General features: G+C 40.0%; 1 protein-coding gene across 2 annotated transcripts in view; it reads left to right on the plus strand.

Annotated features, from left to right (window-relative positions):
- Positions 1-16,410, plus strand: part of MKX (mohawk homeobox) — a 381,505-nt gene that overhangs the window by 45,794 nt on the left and 319,301 nt on the right. For both annotated transcript variants that reach the window (XM_069648109.1, XM_069648111.1), the window contains exon 3: positions 8,521-8,680. In XM_069648109.1, the coding sequence (XP_069504210.1) occupies positions 8,521-8,680 (160 nt within the window). The remainder of the gene's footprint in view (positions 1-8,520; positions 8,681-16,410) is intronic.

Raw genomic sequence — 16,410 nt, forward strand, 5'->3', positions numbered from 1 at the left:
GACATTCTTGATTGCTATCACATCGGCTAGAAGAATCTCGGAACTGCAAGCGCTGGTCGTAGACCCGCCATACCTAAGATTCTTTAAGGACAAAGTAGTCCTGGCAACTAATCCTATGTTCATCCCAAAAGTTCCAACAGTGTATCACAAACACTCGTCCATTGTTCTCCCTACTTTCTTCGCCACACCATCATCGGCAGCAGAAAAAGCTCTTCATACCCTGGACGTTAAGAGGGCTCTGAAATTTTACCTACATCGTACACAGGAATTCAGGTCTACTAGACAACTGTTCGTCGCGTATGGTCCGTCGACGAGAGGAAAAGCAATCTCTAAACAAGGATTGGCTCGATGGGTCTCATCGACGATTGCGTTTTGTCACTCTAAGGCCAGAAGGCCACTGCAAGGACATCCTAGAGCCCATTCTACAAGATCGATGTCCTCCTCAACAGCTTTGTGGGCAGGAATTCCGTTGACGGACATATGCCAAGCTGCGGCATGGTCAGTGCCCCACACGTTTACCCGCCACTACTGCCTTGCTAGGCAGCATGCGGACGAGGTGCAGATGGGAAGAGCTGTCCTGCGCCATCTGTTTCAGTAAGGTAAGCTCCACGCTGTGGAGAATCTGTTGTCTACCTTTTTAATGACAGTTCATTTTATGTGGGTAAGGTTATATGAGGTAACTTATTCCTACTGTACATATGCATTGTGTAGTATGTTGAGGGTATATTACATTACATTCTCACCACCGTCTCAAGTGTTACTGCTATACAATCTATTCTAAGCATGTGAATCCATGAAAGATCCAATGCTGGAGAAGGGAATAGTTTCTTACCTGTAACTCCATTTCTCCAGCATTAGTATCTTTCATGGATTCACAAGCGCCCGCCAACCTCCCCGGAATGTAATGTATTTAATGGATAAAATTAACCCTTCCTACTTTGGAGGGGCCGAAATCTGAAGGGGAACCGTGGGGGCGGGCCTCTTATACGGGGACGGCCTACGGAGCATGCGTAGGCGGGTCCTAAAAGGACGTAGATAGGACACAAAAGTGTCGAAAGTTTTCCTATTGGAAAAGGCTATATATGTGTACCGAGGGGTCCCAGTCTGACGACGGGGAATATTCTAAGCATGTGAATCCATGAAAGATACCAATGCTGGAGAAATGGAGTTACAGGTAAGAAACTATTCCCTTATGGATTAAATCACATAATTTGACCAGTGATGTTAATAGATAATTCAATGCCTGCAATTGGGATCGAGCAGTGTTTGTTATATCATGTACAATTTCTTCAAGCCCTTATTCATTTATTGGAATAGCACTATTATCTTCTTGTTATATAGGAACAGCGTTTGTATAATTGCCATCGTGTAACGTAGAAGTATCGTTGAAGTGACTTATTTTGGTAGTTTCCAATTCCTAGCAGCCATCATTTAGCTCAGTTTCAGTTGCAGGAGAATTCATAGGAGGCAATTAAGGAGTCATCAACAAGCTTCCCTCAAGTAATTCAAAATTAGAAACATGCACTATGAGATCCTTTATAACAGTAGCATTTGCCTCCAGCACAAATTCGTGTGTTGCCACTGCCCCGCTTTCTCTGTCATCTCTCAAGGAATTGTGATTGTCACACGGGATACCTGTAGATTAACTCTGTACAGCTTTACTATTTTCCCTTACCGGTAGGTCATTTTTTACCTCATCTTAATTTTGTAACCACTCAACATGGGCCACAGTCAAGTGCCATAGATTGATCCTCCTCTGATAGAAGATGTTTTGCATATCATATTAAATTGAATGTGTTCCATCTTGCCAGTTTGACATTTAATCAATGTAAACATAGGTGAAATTATGATAAAGCTACATTTCAGTGTTGAGCTTGCCAAAAGTGCATTGGATTTTCAAAAGAAAAAAAATATTCAGATTCCTCAATTAATATTTGACCTTGGATCCTGAAACCCATGTGCACACTTCATCGAAATGGCAATGCAGTGTACTGGCAAAAGAATAATGTGTATCTTTAAGATCAATTTTCTCCTGTTGTGGTAATCAAAGCAAAATAGATCTTTCCATAGACTCCATTTATAGAACAAAGCCACAAGCACAGCACTTCAACATGGGACTTAGCTGCCAAGCATTGTCATAACAAAGGTTATTTTCAAACAATTTGAACACGAGCGGGTCCCAGGCTCACTGCGCCAACAAATTGCAAATAAGGGCTTGAAGTCCAAAAATATTATTTCAAGAAACAGCCTGAGTCCAAAGGATTTATACAAGGAACAGCCTAACACGTGTTTCAAGCCTCTTCACCTGAGGCTAAAATTTGACTAAAATACAGAACAGAATAACTAAAAAATGAATTTTGAAACATACATTGTTGAAAGGAAATACAAATTGCCACAAAATGAGATAAAGAAAGAACAAAAAGCGGCATAACATACAGGGACAAAAACAAGAGGTAAGTATGCCAAATCACATAAGTGCAATTTCCAAATGAGTTAGTGCAAGGCAAAGAGAAAACCCATTAAGCATGAAGCAACACAAAAAGAAAAAAATTGTTTAAAACAATACCGCATTTGGATGGAGTTCATTGAGAGATAGGTGTTCAATAACCAAGGAGAACAAAAAAGAGAAAAAGGGGAACAAATAATGCAAAAGTTACAATTATGCCATACAGGTGACTACAGCAGCGAAAACCAAAAACAGCATACCTAAATAATTTTTTAAAATGTATTAAATAAGGTGTATATATATTATATATTGTATCGACTTGCACCAGCCCTTGCGAATGCTTTCATGCATTTCTTTGAACAGTCATTTGTATTTGCTAACTCTGTTTATCTTCCTTTTATTTATTTGTGGAAACGTTATATAGATGATGTTATTCTGATTTGGACTGGTACACAAGATTTACTCCTTGAATTTGTCTCCTCTTTAAACAATAATGATAGGGGCTTACAATTCACATCAACCGTTAGCCAAACTCACATTGACTTTCTGGACCTTTCAATTGACTTAACCCCAAATGGCTTGGGTACAAAAACTTTTCATAAATCTACTTCTGTTAATTCAACATTGCAGAAAGCTGCCACAAAAATCATGTAAAAGCAAATATCCCAAAAGGCGAGTTTATTTCTGCCAAGAGGAATTGTTCCAATTTGCAGGACTTTGACCATGAAAGCATTGCTATTAAATCACGTTTCCTTGAGAGAGGCTACCATCATAGCTGTCTCGACAAAGCATCTGCTTCAGTAAGTCAGCTTAAGAGAGCGGACTTGTTAGTACCTAAAATTTGAGACAAGTCACCAGTCACTCAGAAAATTACATTGATTACAAGGTTTAATTCGGACAGTCATAAAATCCACAATATTCTGAAGAAACATTGGCACCTGTTACATCTTAACTCAGATATAGCTAACTGGCTTGATCCTCACGTATTCAGTAAAGGCAAGTCGCTTAAAAATAAACTTTGTCCTTCATTTATGAATATGCCAACTCCGACAACTACCTGGTTACACTCAGCACGTATCACAGGGTTTCACAAATGTGGATTCTGTAATATGTGCAAATTCACATTGGAAACATCAGAGGTCTCCTTTGGAGCAAGAGGTGATCACATAATTAATTCAGTCATTAATTGTAATTCCAAATTTGTTGTTTATTGCATCATTTGTATTTGTGGACTTAAATATATTGGGAGTACCATCAGACCGCTGAAGATTTGCATTTGTGAACATCTTGCTACAATTGGTAGTCAAGATTCTAAATACCCTCTAGCCAATCACTGGCAAAATTCACATCAATTGGACTGTAAAGATGACATTCGTTTTGTGGGTCTATGCAAAGTGACACTGCCCCCTAGAGGTGGCAATTTAACATTGAAATTACGTCAATTAGAAGCAAGATTAATTTGCAAATATCGTACTGTGTTCAATGGATTAAATTCTGACCATGAATTTGCCACCTTCCTGTAAACCATTCTGTATTACATTGACCATGCATACTGGTGCCATTGTTTTCATTATATTTCATTATATTTTGGTTCTAATGCGCCTATTGGATCACCCCCAGTAGCGCAATCATAAACAGTTCCTTTGATTTAGTTGTAAACCATTTTGTATAGCACCGCTTATGTGTATTGTTGACAGTCATTTATTGTATCTTGGGTCTTAATGCGCCCTTTTTAGATGACTACCAGCAGCGCACTCATTAACAGTGCCTTTTTCTTAGCTTGGGTAATTACTCCCGTCTTATCTCTCACTCGTTCCTCAGTTGACTTTTCCTTAATTGTTGTTCCCCTTTCAGGTTTTGCCTTGTTTATCCAAATGAATTAGTCAACTATATCCTTCCTTTATCCTTTTCCTTTTCATTGGATTTCTCTAGACAATCCCATGCTCGCGCAAGTCCTTTTGCAGTGTGTCATTTTTCATAATTCTTCATGAATAATACGTTGCCTTCTAATCTCTTTTGCCTAAGTAGCGAATTGAATGGCTTCTATCTGACCCCCTAATTCTGCAGCCATTTAAGTTAATCTAATTCTACTTTGGCATTGTCCATCACCTCGCATTAACTTTCCTTGCTTGAATTTAGCTTTCGAGTACACCTAGCATGCACTAGTTAGCTTATGGCCACGTACGGGCCATTAATTTCTGCCTCCCTCTCGGAGGTCTTATCTATTTAGTCCGTTTTTTATTACTGCGGTCTCTGCGTTCACTTGTTGCCATTATACGCGCTCAGCCGTCCAGGTAAGACGTTCTTCCACGGTCCCTGTGGCTCACAATCACTCAATTTAGGTAATTTGTTCTATTTAGCTTTTCAATCAAGCAATCTATGTCCGGCTACTTTCACGAAATTAATTGGCATGCTTTGTAGTTGCGTGCCCACCTTTTCATATGAATGGATCTATCACTCGTTGTCTTATAAAGTGTTGATCCTGATTATATACAAGATGAATTGGCTTTTTAGTGCATTCATTTAGTTCTTTTCACTTTTCCCCTTTCATTACAGCACTACCGCAATCGCGAAGCTTTGAGGTATGCAATTTAATTTACCTATCGCTTTCCTTCTTTCATTTTATTTCAACTTGGGCAATCCCCTTAAGCTATTTTTACTTCCGCAGAGTTTTCTTAGCACTGTCCTCACATCATAATTACCTGGTCCTTCATCAAGTCAAGGTAAACTTCCTTAGGCTTGTGGGGTTTTCTAAATACAAGTCGATAAAATATATAATATCTATACACCTTATTTAATACATTTAAAAAAATTAATTAGGTATGCTGTTTTTGGATTGCGCTGCTGTAGTCACCTGTCATAATTGTAACTTTCGCATTATTTGTTCCCCCTTTTCTCCTTTTTGTTCTCCTTGGTTATTATACACCTACCTCCCAATGAACTCCATCCAAATGTGGTATTGTTTTAAACCATTTTTTCTTTTTGTGTTGCTTCATGCTTAATGGGGTTTCTCTTTGCCTTGCACTAACTCATTTTGAAATTGCACTTATGTGATTTGGCATACTTACCTCTTGTTTTTGTCCCTGTATGTTATGCCGCTTTTTGTTCTTTCTTTATCTTATTGTGTGGCGATTTGTATTTCCTTTCAACAATGTATGTTGCAAAATTATTTTTTTGGTTATTCTGTTCTGTATTTTAGTCAAATTTTTGCCTCAGATGAAGAGCCGGATAAGGCTCGAAACACGTGTCAGGCTGTTCCTTGAATAAATCCTTTGGACTCAGGCTGTTTCTTGAAATAATCTTTTTGGACTTCAAGCCCTTATTTGCAATTTGTTGGCGCATGAGACTAGGACCCGCTCGTATTCAATTTGTATCTACCTCAGTGGAACTATACTGGCAGTATACCCACACTTCCCAGACACCTGCAGCTTTGTTGCCTACTGTCTAACTGGTTTTATGCAAGCGCTGTGGATCGTGACTTTTTCTGCCAATTATTTTCAAACAATACAACACAGGTCTATGTGTAAAGGATGACCTCCAAATCATTTGCCATACCGTTTCTTTTGTGAGGCTCACAAACAAATCATAAACACACGTTTTGGATATGTCTCTTTTGAGGGTTTTACAGGCAGATAATGTTTCTTATTTAGAAATTCTGCATAGTCTTAAATTTCGGGTCACTTTGATTATTTTCATCCTTGTAACGTTTTGTGAAGTGCAGTCATCTCTTTAAAATATAACACGTTCATTTTTGCGAAAGCTTGCTATTTAACTGTTGCAAGTCTACAGGAACATTAACATTGTTTCAGTCACTTATCTGCAAATCTGCGGTTGGATGTAGTATCCTTTGAGATTAAGATTTAATTAGATGTAATTGTTATTAGAAGAAACACCAAAGTCTGTTTTGCTGTAGATTTCATTGAATCACACAACAGATGTGAAAAACATGATCACAAGCTTAACAGATGGATACAAGCAAAGGGTGGAGTCCAGCCTCAATTTCAAATTGCTTAAATAAGGAAGTATGTCAATAAATATATTTTGTGATCAAACTAAGCTCCCTCCGTATGTTATAAGAAAAGATTGTGTACGTGCTTAGCAATTGATACTTTTCTTAAATACTACTGCATCTGTTGGTAACATTTTAATAATGGCACCTCGTCAGGGATTCCTCAGAATTCTTGTCAAATCTGGAGAATATTGGTTTGATAGTTGTCAGGAAATTGTGAGAAAAAACCTTTTATGTAGCTTGACATCCACCACATCACTTTTGCCTTCCACTTAACATTTGAATCCCACTCCTCTAGTTTGGCAAATTTAGTGAAAATCGAGAATTGAATTTATCAGAGAATTTGCAAACCAACAGTGTGTATACATGCCAACATGCCTCTTTGCATTCTGGAGATGTTTGTCCAGTCCTGTTTTTTTCTGGATTCACAGACTTGTAGAGCAGGATTTATAATGTGAAGTCCAGGGTTACTTTTCCCAGAACGCCACGAAATAAACAGGAATGAGCAATGTGATGAATCAAGGGAATTCATTCATTCTTCCTTCTCCCCAAGGGGGGGAGCCCCCCTGTGAGGCTTGAGAGGTGAGCCCGCTCGCAACACCCTCCGTAGGGGTTAAGGCAAGTGGGACCTCAATGGGAGATACTCCCGCTTTTGGTGACAAGGACTCCCGTTCCTGTGAGGGACTCCCTAAAGCTATACAAACCATGACCTACGTGGATTGTTCTACAATAACAGAAACTGTTGAAAACCAACACTGAGATGAAGACACACTTAATAGACGTCATTATCCTATAGAAAAAGCACATGTCCCTTAAAATCCAATCCACTGGGATGAGTGTGTTTAATAGTGTGTGCTTGATGAGCAGTAAAGCCCCGAGCTGCACCTGAGGAGCGAAAGGGATGTCTCCGCAGGCAAGGGAATGCCCCGAGCTGCGTGACACTTGGAGACAGCAGAGTAAGCGTAAACCAGGAGACCCGTGAGATTCAAACTTGCATGGTACCAGAGAGTGAGACGCCAGCACTAAAGCGAATCCACAGCATGAGAAGCCGAAAGGGCAGGAGCCCGGAGGAAAGTGGCGGCATGACCGCGAAGGATGCGTGGTGGACAGCCGGTCCACAATCAATCACTGATACCACCTGAGGTATACCACTGCAGGGTGTCTGTTCACTCATCAGGGCACTGAGACACAGCGAGGAGAGGAGAAAAGCTAAGAAAGGAAACACCAGCAAAGCCTAGGCCAACAGGGGTCCAGGACAAGAGAGACGGTCCCCGAGGTACAAGGCTCCCAAGGAAGAGGTTCTTGTTCATAGTCGAACGTAACGGGGAGTACGGGAATAACGTGAGGCCCTGAGTGAATCATTATACCATGCATCCAACTTGTCTCAATAGAAATGATGAGATAAAGTCAATTCTGTAGCTGAGGAAGTTAGTGTTGTGATAAAAGAGAAAATATTTCTAAAAATCTGTATGTTAAAAGAAAAGAACAGTGGATAACAATACCATGGGAAGGGGCAAGGAAACTACACATTCTGTACAAGAAGAATATAATAATAAAGAGAGAGAACATTATGAGCCAGAGTTCAGAGGTAGTATCCAATTGAACTTTGTACAAAAGCAAGTATGAAAAAACAAGTTGACCTATAATTACTCTGCAAGGCAGGCCTACCAGAAGAACAGTGTCTTCTAGGAATACACTGAACCCAGCAACCAGGAATATAGAGCCTATAAAAGATTCCTAAATAGGATTCCCATGGAAGAGGGAAAAGTCAATAGTCCGCTTGAAGAGTTACAGAGACTAAGCCACAAAATCACAAAATACTCCTACAGACTGATACTAGCAGTTTCCCCAAGAGAAGGGAGTAAAACATCACTTGCCCCCCTCAATTTTCCACATACACAAAGCAACCCATTTATTACTCTCCAAAAGTCACTTATCACTAGACAATGGTACATGTATTGTATCCCTCCTTCTTCATTTACTATATTTATGTCATAGTTTTGGCTTTACAGTGTGCATGATTTATGGTTGATGACAGTTAGCGCATTGTTTGTTTTTTGCACAGTTCTCGCGGGAACGGCGGCAAGGTGAGGCACAAGAGGCAGGCACTTCAGGACATGGCACGTCCCCTGAAGCAGTGGCTCTACAAGCACAGAGATAACCCCTACCCCACCAAAACTGAGAAGATACTTTTGGCACTTGGTTCACAGATGACCCTCGTACAGGTAAACATATATTATTTCCGTAGAGAATAAATGCACACTTTGATATGACAATCTTGTAGTTTGATCACAAATCATTCAATTGCACCACTACAAACTCATGGGCTTTCAAAAGAGCCTCTCATTCGTTCCCAGGAACCGTCTTTTGTGATACAACACATGGGTAAGATGTGTTTTACGCTCTTGTTGCATAACTTAGCCCTATGGTGATATTGAATGAACCAATACGGCTTAATGTACAATGGCATCGTCAGGCTTAATTTTCCAACAAGTTAATGCAAGTGTATTTATTTCATCTAAGTTGGTTTTATTTCATTTACTACATGCATTGAGTTTCAATGCCCTTGATTTACAGGAAGCTATTTAATGTAACATTTATTTGTCATTAGTACCATTGATGGGCAACCTGCGCTCCACGTTTTTTTTTTCTCCCACTACTCCCATCAGCCCTAGGCAGCATAGTCCATGTTGAGGGATCATGGGAGTCATATACCAAAATATCTGGAGGGCTGCAGTTGCCTACCCCCTCTACTACCGCTCCTTCCCGCCCCATTTTCCTTTATGGTAGGCACTTGTTACATTGGTATACTATAATTTTTTGAATACACCATACATTTTCCTATTCTCTCTAAACAAAATAGTTCACAATATTTCCTCGAGGAATCCTCATACATTTGTAGCAGCCCATAACTTGGTAAATGTGCAGACACTATAGGGCCTGGAAAAAATGCTTGTAATTCCGGCTCCAGCATTTTTCCCAGACCAGCACACTTCAAGTTTGCTGGTGGGGGCCATGGATCTCCCGGCAGGCCTGACCTGCCGGGAGTTCAGGCCCCTACCGGAAAATAAATGCCCGAATCACCAGCACTGTTACTAACGGTGCCAGTGATTCAGGAAATCCCATCCCATGGAGTCCTATTGGACTCTATGGGAATAACGGGATATCGGGCGACAGCGACAGTAAGTGCATTAACTTGGAATGAGGGTTTATGTCTACAAAGGTGGATGAAAAATGTCTTGACATTTCGAATATAATGTTCTAATTGTATGCACTATTGTTGCTGCGCTTGAGTAAAATCCAACCCACTATTATAGAGGTGTAGAAGTCATGTTCCTTTTCCATCAACGATTTAAAAATAAAATAAAATTAACAACTGTGTCAATCGTCCAAATCCTTAAACACCAAACTGGAAATGACACTGTGTCTGATTTTAAGCCAGGGAAGTGACTCACTTTATTCAGGCGCAGTAATATGATTTTCCTGAGCACAGTTGAATTTAATCCACATGGCATGTACTCGTTTTGACCAGGCTTTCCTGTTCGAAGCACAGCATCAGCATGACTCCATTTTATTTTCCGAAGTCAAAATTGAACAAGTGTGACAATACCCATTTTTTGTTTGTTGAGCTCACTATAACTTGACAGCAAGGGGAACACTTCAAGATGAGTTTACAAAAGTCAGATTCAGTTGATTGTCACTTAACCATAACCTGGGGATAATGTTGACATGCCTTAACGTAATCACATATGTGGTTGAACGTGACAGGCATCGTCCTTGACTTACAGGCAGATTGTTACTACATTTACTATCAAGTATGACACGTTGTGATGAAATCATATGTAACTTAAAAAATGAATGCTGAAAAAAACATGTAAAATACATAGCTTTGTAAAATAATGCTCTTGCTCTTGAAGATTGTAAAGGTAAATGTGAGTGAATCGAAATGGGCAGACATGAAAACTGTAGTCAGTGCTACCTGAAACTATCCCAAAACTGCTGCTTTTGTGAAGTCCTTTTGGAATGCAGTGGCATCGAATGAGCTGCATAACTAGCGCCTACAGCAGAGGTAGCTACATGCCTAATTAATCAGTCAGTACACATCTGCATAGTATTTAGTGCCAACATGGGACATTACTTTGCTATTGCGGGACCTTCAAGGAGCAATGTTTAATGAATACGCTTACTGCTTATTTTGCTAACTTTTATCTCTTAGTTCCAATTCTATTGTATTGATAGCTATTGTCTATGAAAAAGCCATAAACATTCTTGAAGGCAGTTCCAATATGGGACTCTCTGCGTAAAAACTCTTTGGAGATTTAATTAGTGTTTATAGATTGCCATTGATCTTCAAGCAATAACAGCACAGAAGTCCATTATTCTTCTGTAGAGCTACGCACACCAAAACGATCTGAAATTCTGTAAATAATATCTTGATGCTAAAATCTAAGACAGTTCTACGTGAAAATCCATTGATTTGGCCAATTATGTATGTAATATCTTCATATCTGCATGACAAATGTCCTAAATGCCAGTTTTGTTTTTCATATTCCGTGACATACATAAGATGGCTGATGTCTTAAAAACACTCTATTGTTGTTAACAAAATTGATCAGTTTCACTGTGGGCGACAGAAGTGGGGTATCAGTGAAATGACAGATCTCTGAAATCAAGATCACAAAAAATGTCATCTCCAAAAGTGTGGCAAGGGTGGCAAGGATAAGGTAGGTAAGGGAAGAAGGGAGGACATGCCAGAGGAGCAAGTGGGAGTGTCAAAGAAATAGGCAATTTGGGATTGGCAAACATGCAATTTCCATGATTACATGGAACCCAAGTATAAATTAAATCTCACTGTTGAGATTGATAATCAATGAAGGGGCATTCCTTATGGCAAAGATTATTCACCTCTTGAATGAGATCCGTAGGGTCACCCCCCATTCAAAAGCTATTCAGAGGGACACTCTGCAATCAGCTTTACATTTTGCATAAAAAGCTCAAACACTTCCTCTTCCAAAGAAAGAGAAGAAATTCACTCCATCCCAAAGAAGAAAAATAATTTATTTAAAGCAACAGATATCCCCTTCCTTCACTGAGCTATTAAGACCCACCAGTGACACAGACTGCTTAGATAATTTATCAGAAGAATGTCTGTGTATTTGAAATAGCTAGCAAAAGGAAGCACTTTTTATTGCCTGCCTCAATTGAGTTTGCCTGCCTCAATTGAGTTTATCCCATTTTCTAAAGCTGAATTTTTATAAAAGAACATTAACACCTAACTTTCAGCACTACCTATTTTAAGCAATTTTCGAAACGATCCCACTCATTCACTCAGTGTAATGTTTTTGTAGCACCTTAAGTGATCAGTGATATTACCAATGATGTTTATTTTATAAACCATGGACCATTTAAACCTGTATTCTTCAGGAACACCGATTTCGGACGTAGTACAGTAAACAACAAATCTGTTAGAATACTGTAAATACTTTTTAAGACCAGCATAAATAGAATAGCATCATATGAAATCTTTGAACAACTGGTGTAATTGTCTTTCGAAAATACTTGTTAATAATTAATAAACCACTCCTCTTCCCACCAATTCTGCTCTTTCTCACCTACATTTCTCGCTTTCTTCCACCCTTGATTCCCTCTACCCTGCCTATCTTTTTCCTTCCTCTCACAAACCTTCACAATCCTGGCTTTCTCCTCACCTCCGTTCCCTATGCTCCTCCCTTCGATGCACAGAAGGTCATTGGAGAAATAATCTCATTCCCTCTTTGATCTCTCCCTATGTCTGCCACTCCATTCCTCTTATGACTCCTCTCTCTTTGCTTCAAAGAAGCAATATTTTTCGGATCTTATCCTGTTTTACTCTCATTATCAGTGTCAACCTTCTCAGCAATTGGATCAACTCTTCTCTCCCCTTCTTCTAATGCTGCTTCCTTTCCTTATCTAATCCTCTGATCTTGCTAACATTTTCATTAACAAAGCTTTTCAGCTATGCTCTTCTTTTACATTTTCCTCAACATCTTCCCCACCTTACACTTCTATTTCTCATCCTCCTTTTCTCCTTCAGTCTCCATCCTCCATCACTCTCTTATCCGACTTTGACATGACTCATTTTCTTGCCTGTGCTCATCCTACTGCTTCCCCCTATAATCCCAATTTTTCTTCCCGTATCCCTGAATTAGTACCCGGTGAGGTTCAATCAGAATGTAACAAGCATTCTGATTGCCCTCACTGGGGCATAACCTGGCCGGGAATCCCTTACACGCACGTATGTACATGCCTGCGTTTGTTCCCGGCAGGGGGCGTGGCTGCCCCTTAGCCAATGAGAAGGCTTGAAATGGGGCAATCCCTGCTCTGAGCCTCCCCCAAGGCTGGAGGCTACCTTCGTCCCCCGCCGGGGACTCGGGTATGTTTTTTCTCTCCACCCCCCCCTGCAAACTATCCCCTCCCCTCGTTCCCAACTCCACTTACCTTCCTTTCTCAGGAGCGAACGAGCTGCGAACAGTGCGTTTTCCCTTTCCCGGTGGCCATATTTATTTTTGTGTCCGAAACGCATCCGCAAGGATTTTTCTCCTGGGCCTCATTAAGACCCTTGCTACACTTGGGCCTGTAACTATGGGCCACAGGGGCATTACCTGGGGCAGTATTGGCCCGCTGTCTCAGGGCTTATTGACAAAGTCTTCCCCTTCTCACACCCTTCTTGACTGCCCTTCTCAGCTCATCCATCTCGACTTCCACCTTTTCTTCAGTCTTCAAGCATGTTGCAATTCTCCCTATACTGGAAAAACCCTTGCGTGATCTTTCTTTACTGTCCAACCTTTAGCTTGTTTTTCGTCTCTCTTTTCTCTTGTAAATTCTGGAATGTGTGGTGAACTCTCAAGCTTCTGCCTACGTTGATCACCAGTCTCTTCTTCCCTTACACAAATCTGGTTTTTAACCCATGCACTCTAGCAAACCCATGCTGCTATATATCACTAACTCTGTCATGTCTGCTTGCCATGCTTAACTCTCTTCCATTCTTATCCTACTTGATCTCTCTGCTGCCTTTGCCATGTCAACCACCCCACCCTTCTTGGGACTCCTGCTTCATTGGGTTTCTCTAAATCTGTCCGACAATGGTTCTGCTTTTATATGTTAAATTGCTCCTTTTCAGTCTCCTGGGCTGGAAACTGTTCTCCTTCCCTCCCCTTCAAAGGGGAGGCATCCATTTAGCAACAAGTAGCGATGACAGTAGGGTATTATGCCCACAGCTTTGTTGCTTGTTGAGAGTCATTACTCCAGCACTGCTGGATTGTGGCTCCCTATCAGTGGTAAGAAGTGCTCTAACTGGGGTGCTGCAAATCTGGTGAATTGCTGCGTAAAAACCAAGTGTTGCCTGCCTCCTTCCATTACTGACTAAAACATTATGCTAGACTCTAATTTTGCACAGGCTTCTCTGTCGAGCTGTGAACATAGACTGAGAGGGTCTTGTGGAACTCAGCCGGTGAAGTCTCATCTGTGTCTAATAGCCTCTGCTCCAGCGTGCGCTACCATACAAATTTGACATCCATGAAAGAATGTACCAGAGCAACGAAAGCATTGATCTTGATCCAAGGACAATTCTTCCTGCTTCAGCCAACTAAAGAACTTGCTCCCTCATTTTCTCTTTATTTTAAAGCCCTCCTCACCACAAACACACATCAAAATGACCTACGCATGATAAAATATAATTCAGTGACATTTCCTTGAGCTCTGCTTAAGAGATCTTTACTCCATCTTAATATTTAAGTTCAATATAGCCTACTTAAATGGGCCACAGTCTTTTCCACAATTCAGCAAGGTCGAACTAGGACCAGCCCTCAAATCTTGCATGAACACAGTCTGTACTGGGACCTGAGAAAACACATTAATTACAGAGCCATATCTTTAATCTATATTGGACTTTTTGATCAATTTTGATTCAATCTGAGAAATCTTGCTATTTTATGAACAGTAATTGCTCACTGATACATTGTTATTATTTATGTTATTTCTTTTGCCTCGGAGCACCATCCTTTATTATGTACATTCTTTACTATGTTGTTTCTTAAATTGCCCTTTACCTCTTGCAATGTTATGCTTTGACCTCCTCCTAGCTTACAAAAGGAGAGCAAAGTCTACCTGAGTGGGCCTTTGCCTCTCCTCTGATAGTGCAACTGATCTTACATGCTGTGATATCCCAGGTCTAACACATAGGAGGGTTGTTCTCTCACTTCTACAAGTCCTTGGCCCATGACTTCCTCACAGGAGGATTGGGAGTGGGATTGTGATTACTTAACAGTTACTAATACAGTCATAAACCAAAAGAAATAAATGCTCCAGAGTAGTGGTATTCACTTTGCTTTATTTCACTAATAATTACTTTGTTATTTGTTCTTCTTTCCCTTTTTAAGATAGTGCTTGTTGCATCTCCCTGCATGTTAACATTCATATTTGTAGTGGTAAATATGCCTGACGCTATTGGCATTTCATTTGAAGGCATGCTCTGTTATATACCCAGAGAGCTTGAAAACTATTCTCTAGAAGTGGCAGGCGCTTTCCTGTCACGGATCAACCTCTGCTAGGTACTTTCATTTTTGATGGCTGACATATCTTAAGAGGATCTGAAAGCAGTCTATATGGGCAGGAAACAGGTACACCTGAAGCAGCTGATAAACGGTGCTACTAATGCAGGCAGCCCATACCTATGTCATTTGGGTTTGGAGATTTGCAGCACATGAATATATGGTTAGTTTCTCTTTTGGGGAAATAAAAATGGGAGGTAAGAGATAAAACCGAGTAAACATGTTAATTTTATTGTGCATGGACCAAACGTGTTCTTCTCACGACACCTGGGTCTGTGCACAATGTGTCATATCCCCTAGTTGGACAAGCTTCAGCATCAAGGGATCTATACGGTGGTAAAGGGCGCATTATGAATGCCTATTACATTCTTATACAATATATTACATTGGGACCATGCAATATAAAGTTTTCATTGTCACATACACATCAGGCAAATTCCCTTTTGAAAGTGTGTACTGTTTACTTGATGGGAAATTGCACACACAGTTTATTGTCCAACCATGTCACATAACGTTTTGTGTATTAGGGCAAAAGTGGAGCAAATCGTTAGTGCACTATGGGCCATATGAAATGTGTTAACATATTTTAAAATGTAATCTTGCTGGGACAAATTCTGCTCCAGTGCTAGAACAAAACATTGCCTGGTGTAAAAGGGCATTGAAAGAATGTTGTTGCACTAAACACATGTATGCCCTAGTGTTAACTACAAAGTTTCTCTAATATTGCCCTATACATGCTACTTAAGTAATCAGAAAAAAACACATGGTTTTGGCTCAAAAACGGTTACATCTTTGGATTTAAAATGTGGGGCAAAATATACATACACTAGGTTCCTTCTTTTGTAAAGAGCAGGAAAACTGCAAATATAAGTTTGCTCCAGTTTTGCTCTAGTACAAAATCACTTATTTCAGATATAGTGGATTATTTGGTTGGAACCTACAGGTAGGAAGTCTCTAGAAAAATGTATTGATGACAAAGGGGAATTTTAGCTTTAAACATTGTGGAACTAGAGCATCCTTTCTTTACTCAGTAGTTTACTTTGGTATTCTGTGATGAGTGTTTGCGATGCTTACAGTTTTGCATGGTTCGGGGCTTATGCATGCATTTTGATTTTTTTCCCCATTCTTTCTTCCAAGAAGCAAAAGAGTCCATGAATAAGATAGGTATTATTTACATGTGGATTACCATAGCCATGGTTTAAAAGATGGCAATGTTCTTCTTTGCTTTCTTGTGGCACAATGGAGCATTTTTAGCTTGAGCAGGATGCTTTCCAACTGTGGTGAGTTAACCCTTTGAATAAAGACAAGTTGCTTCACAAAAAAGTAATATTAGTTATGAGTAATGGTGATCAAAATGAATTATTTTG

The sequence above is a fragment of the Ambystoma mexicanum genome, chromosome 2q (genome assembly GCF_040938575.1).
Source record: "Ambystoma mexicanum isolate Mex_15411 chromosome 2q, UKY_AmexF1_1, whole genome shotgun sequence".
NCBI classification, from domain to species: Eukaryota; Metazoa; Chordata; class Amphibia; order Caudata; family Ambystomatidae; genus Ambystoma; species Ambystoma mexicanum.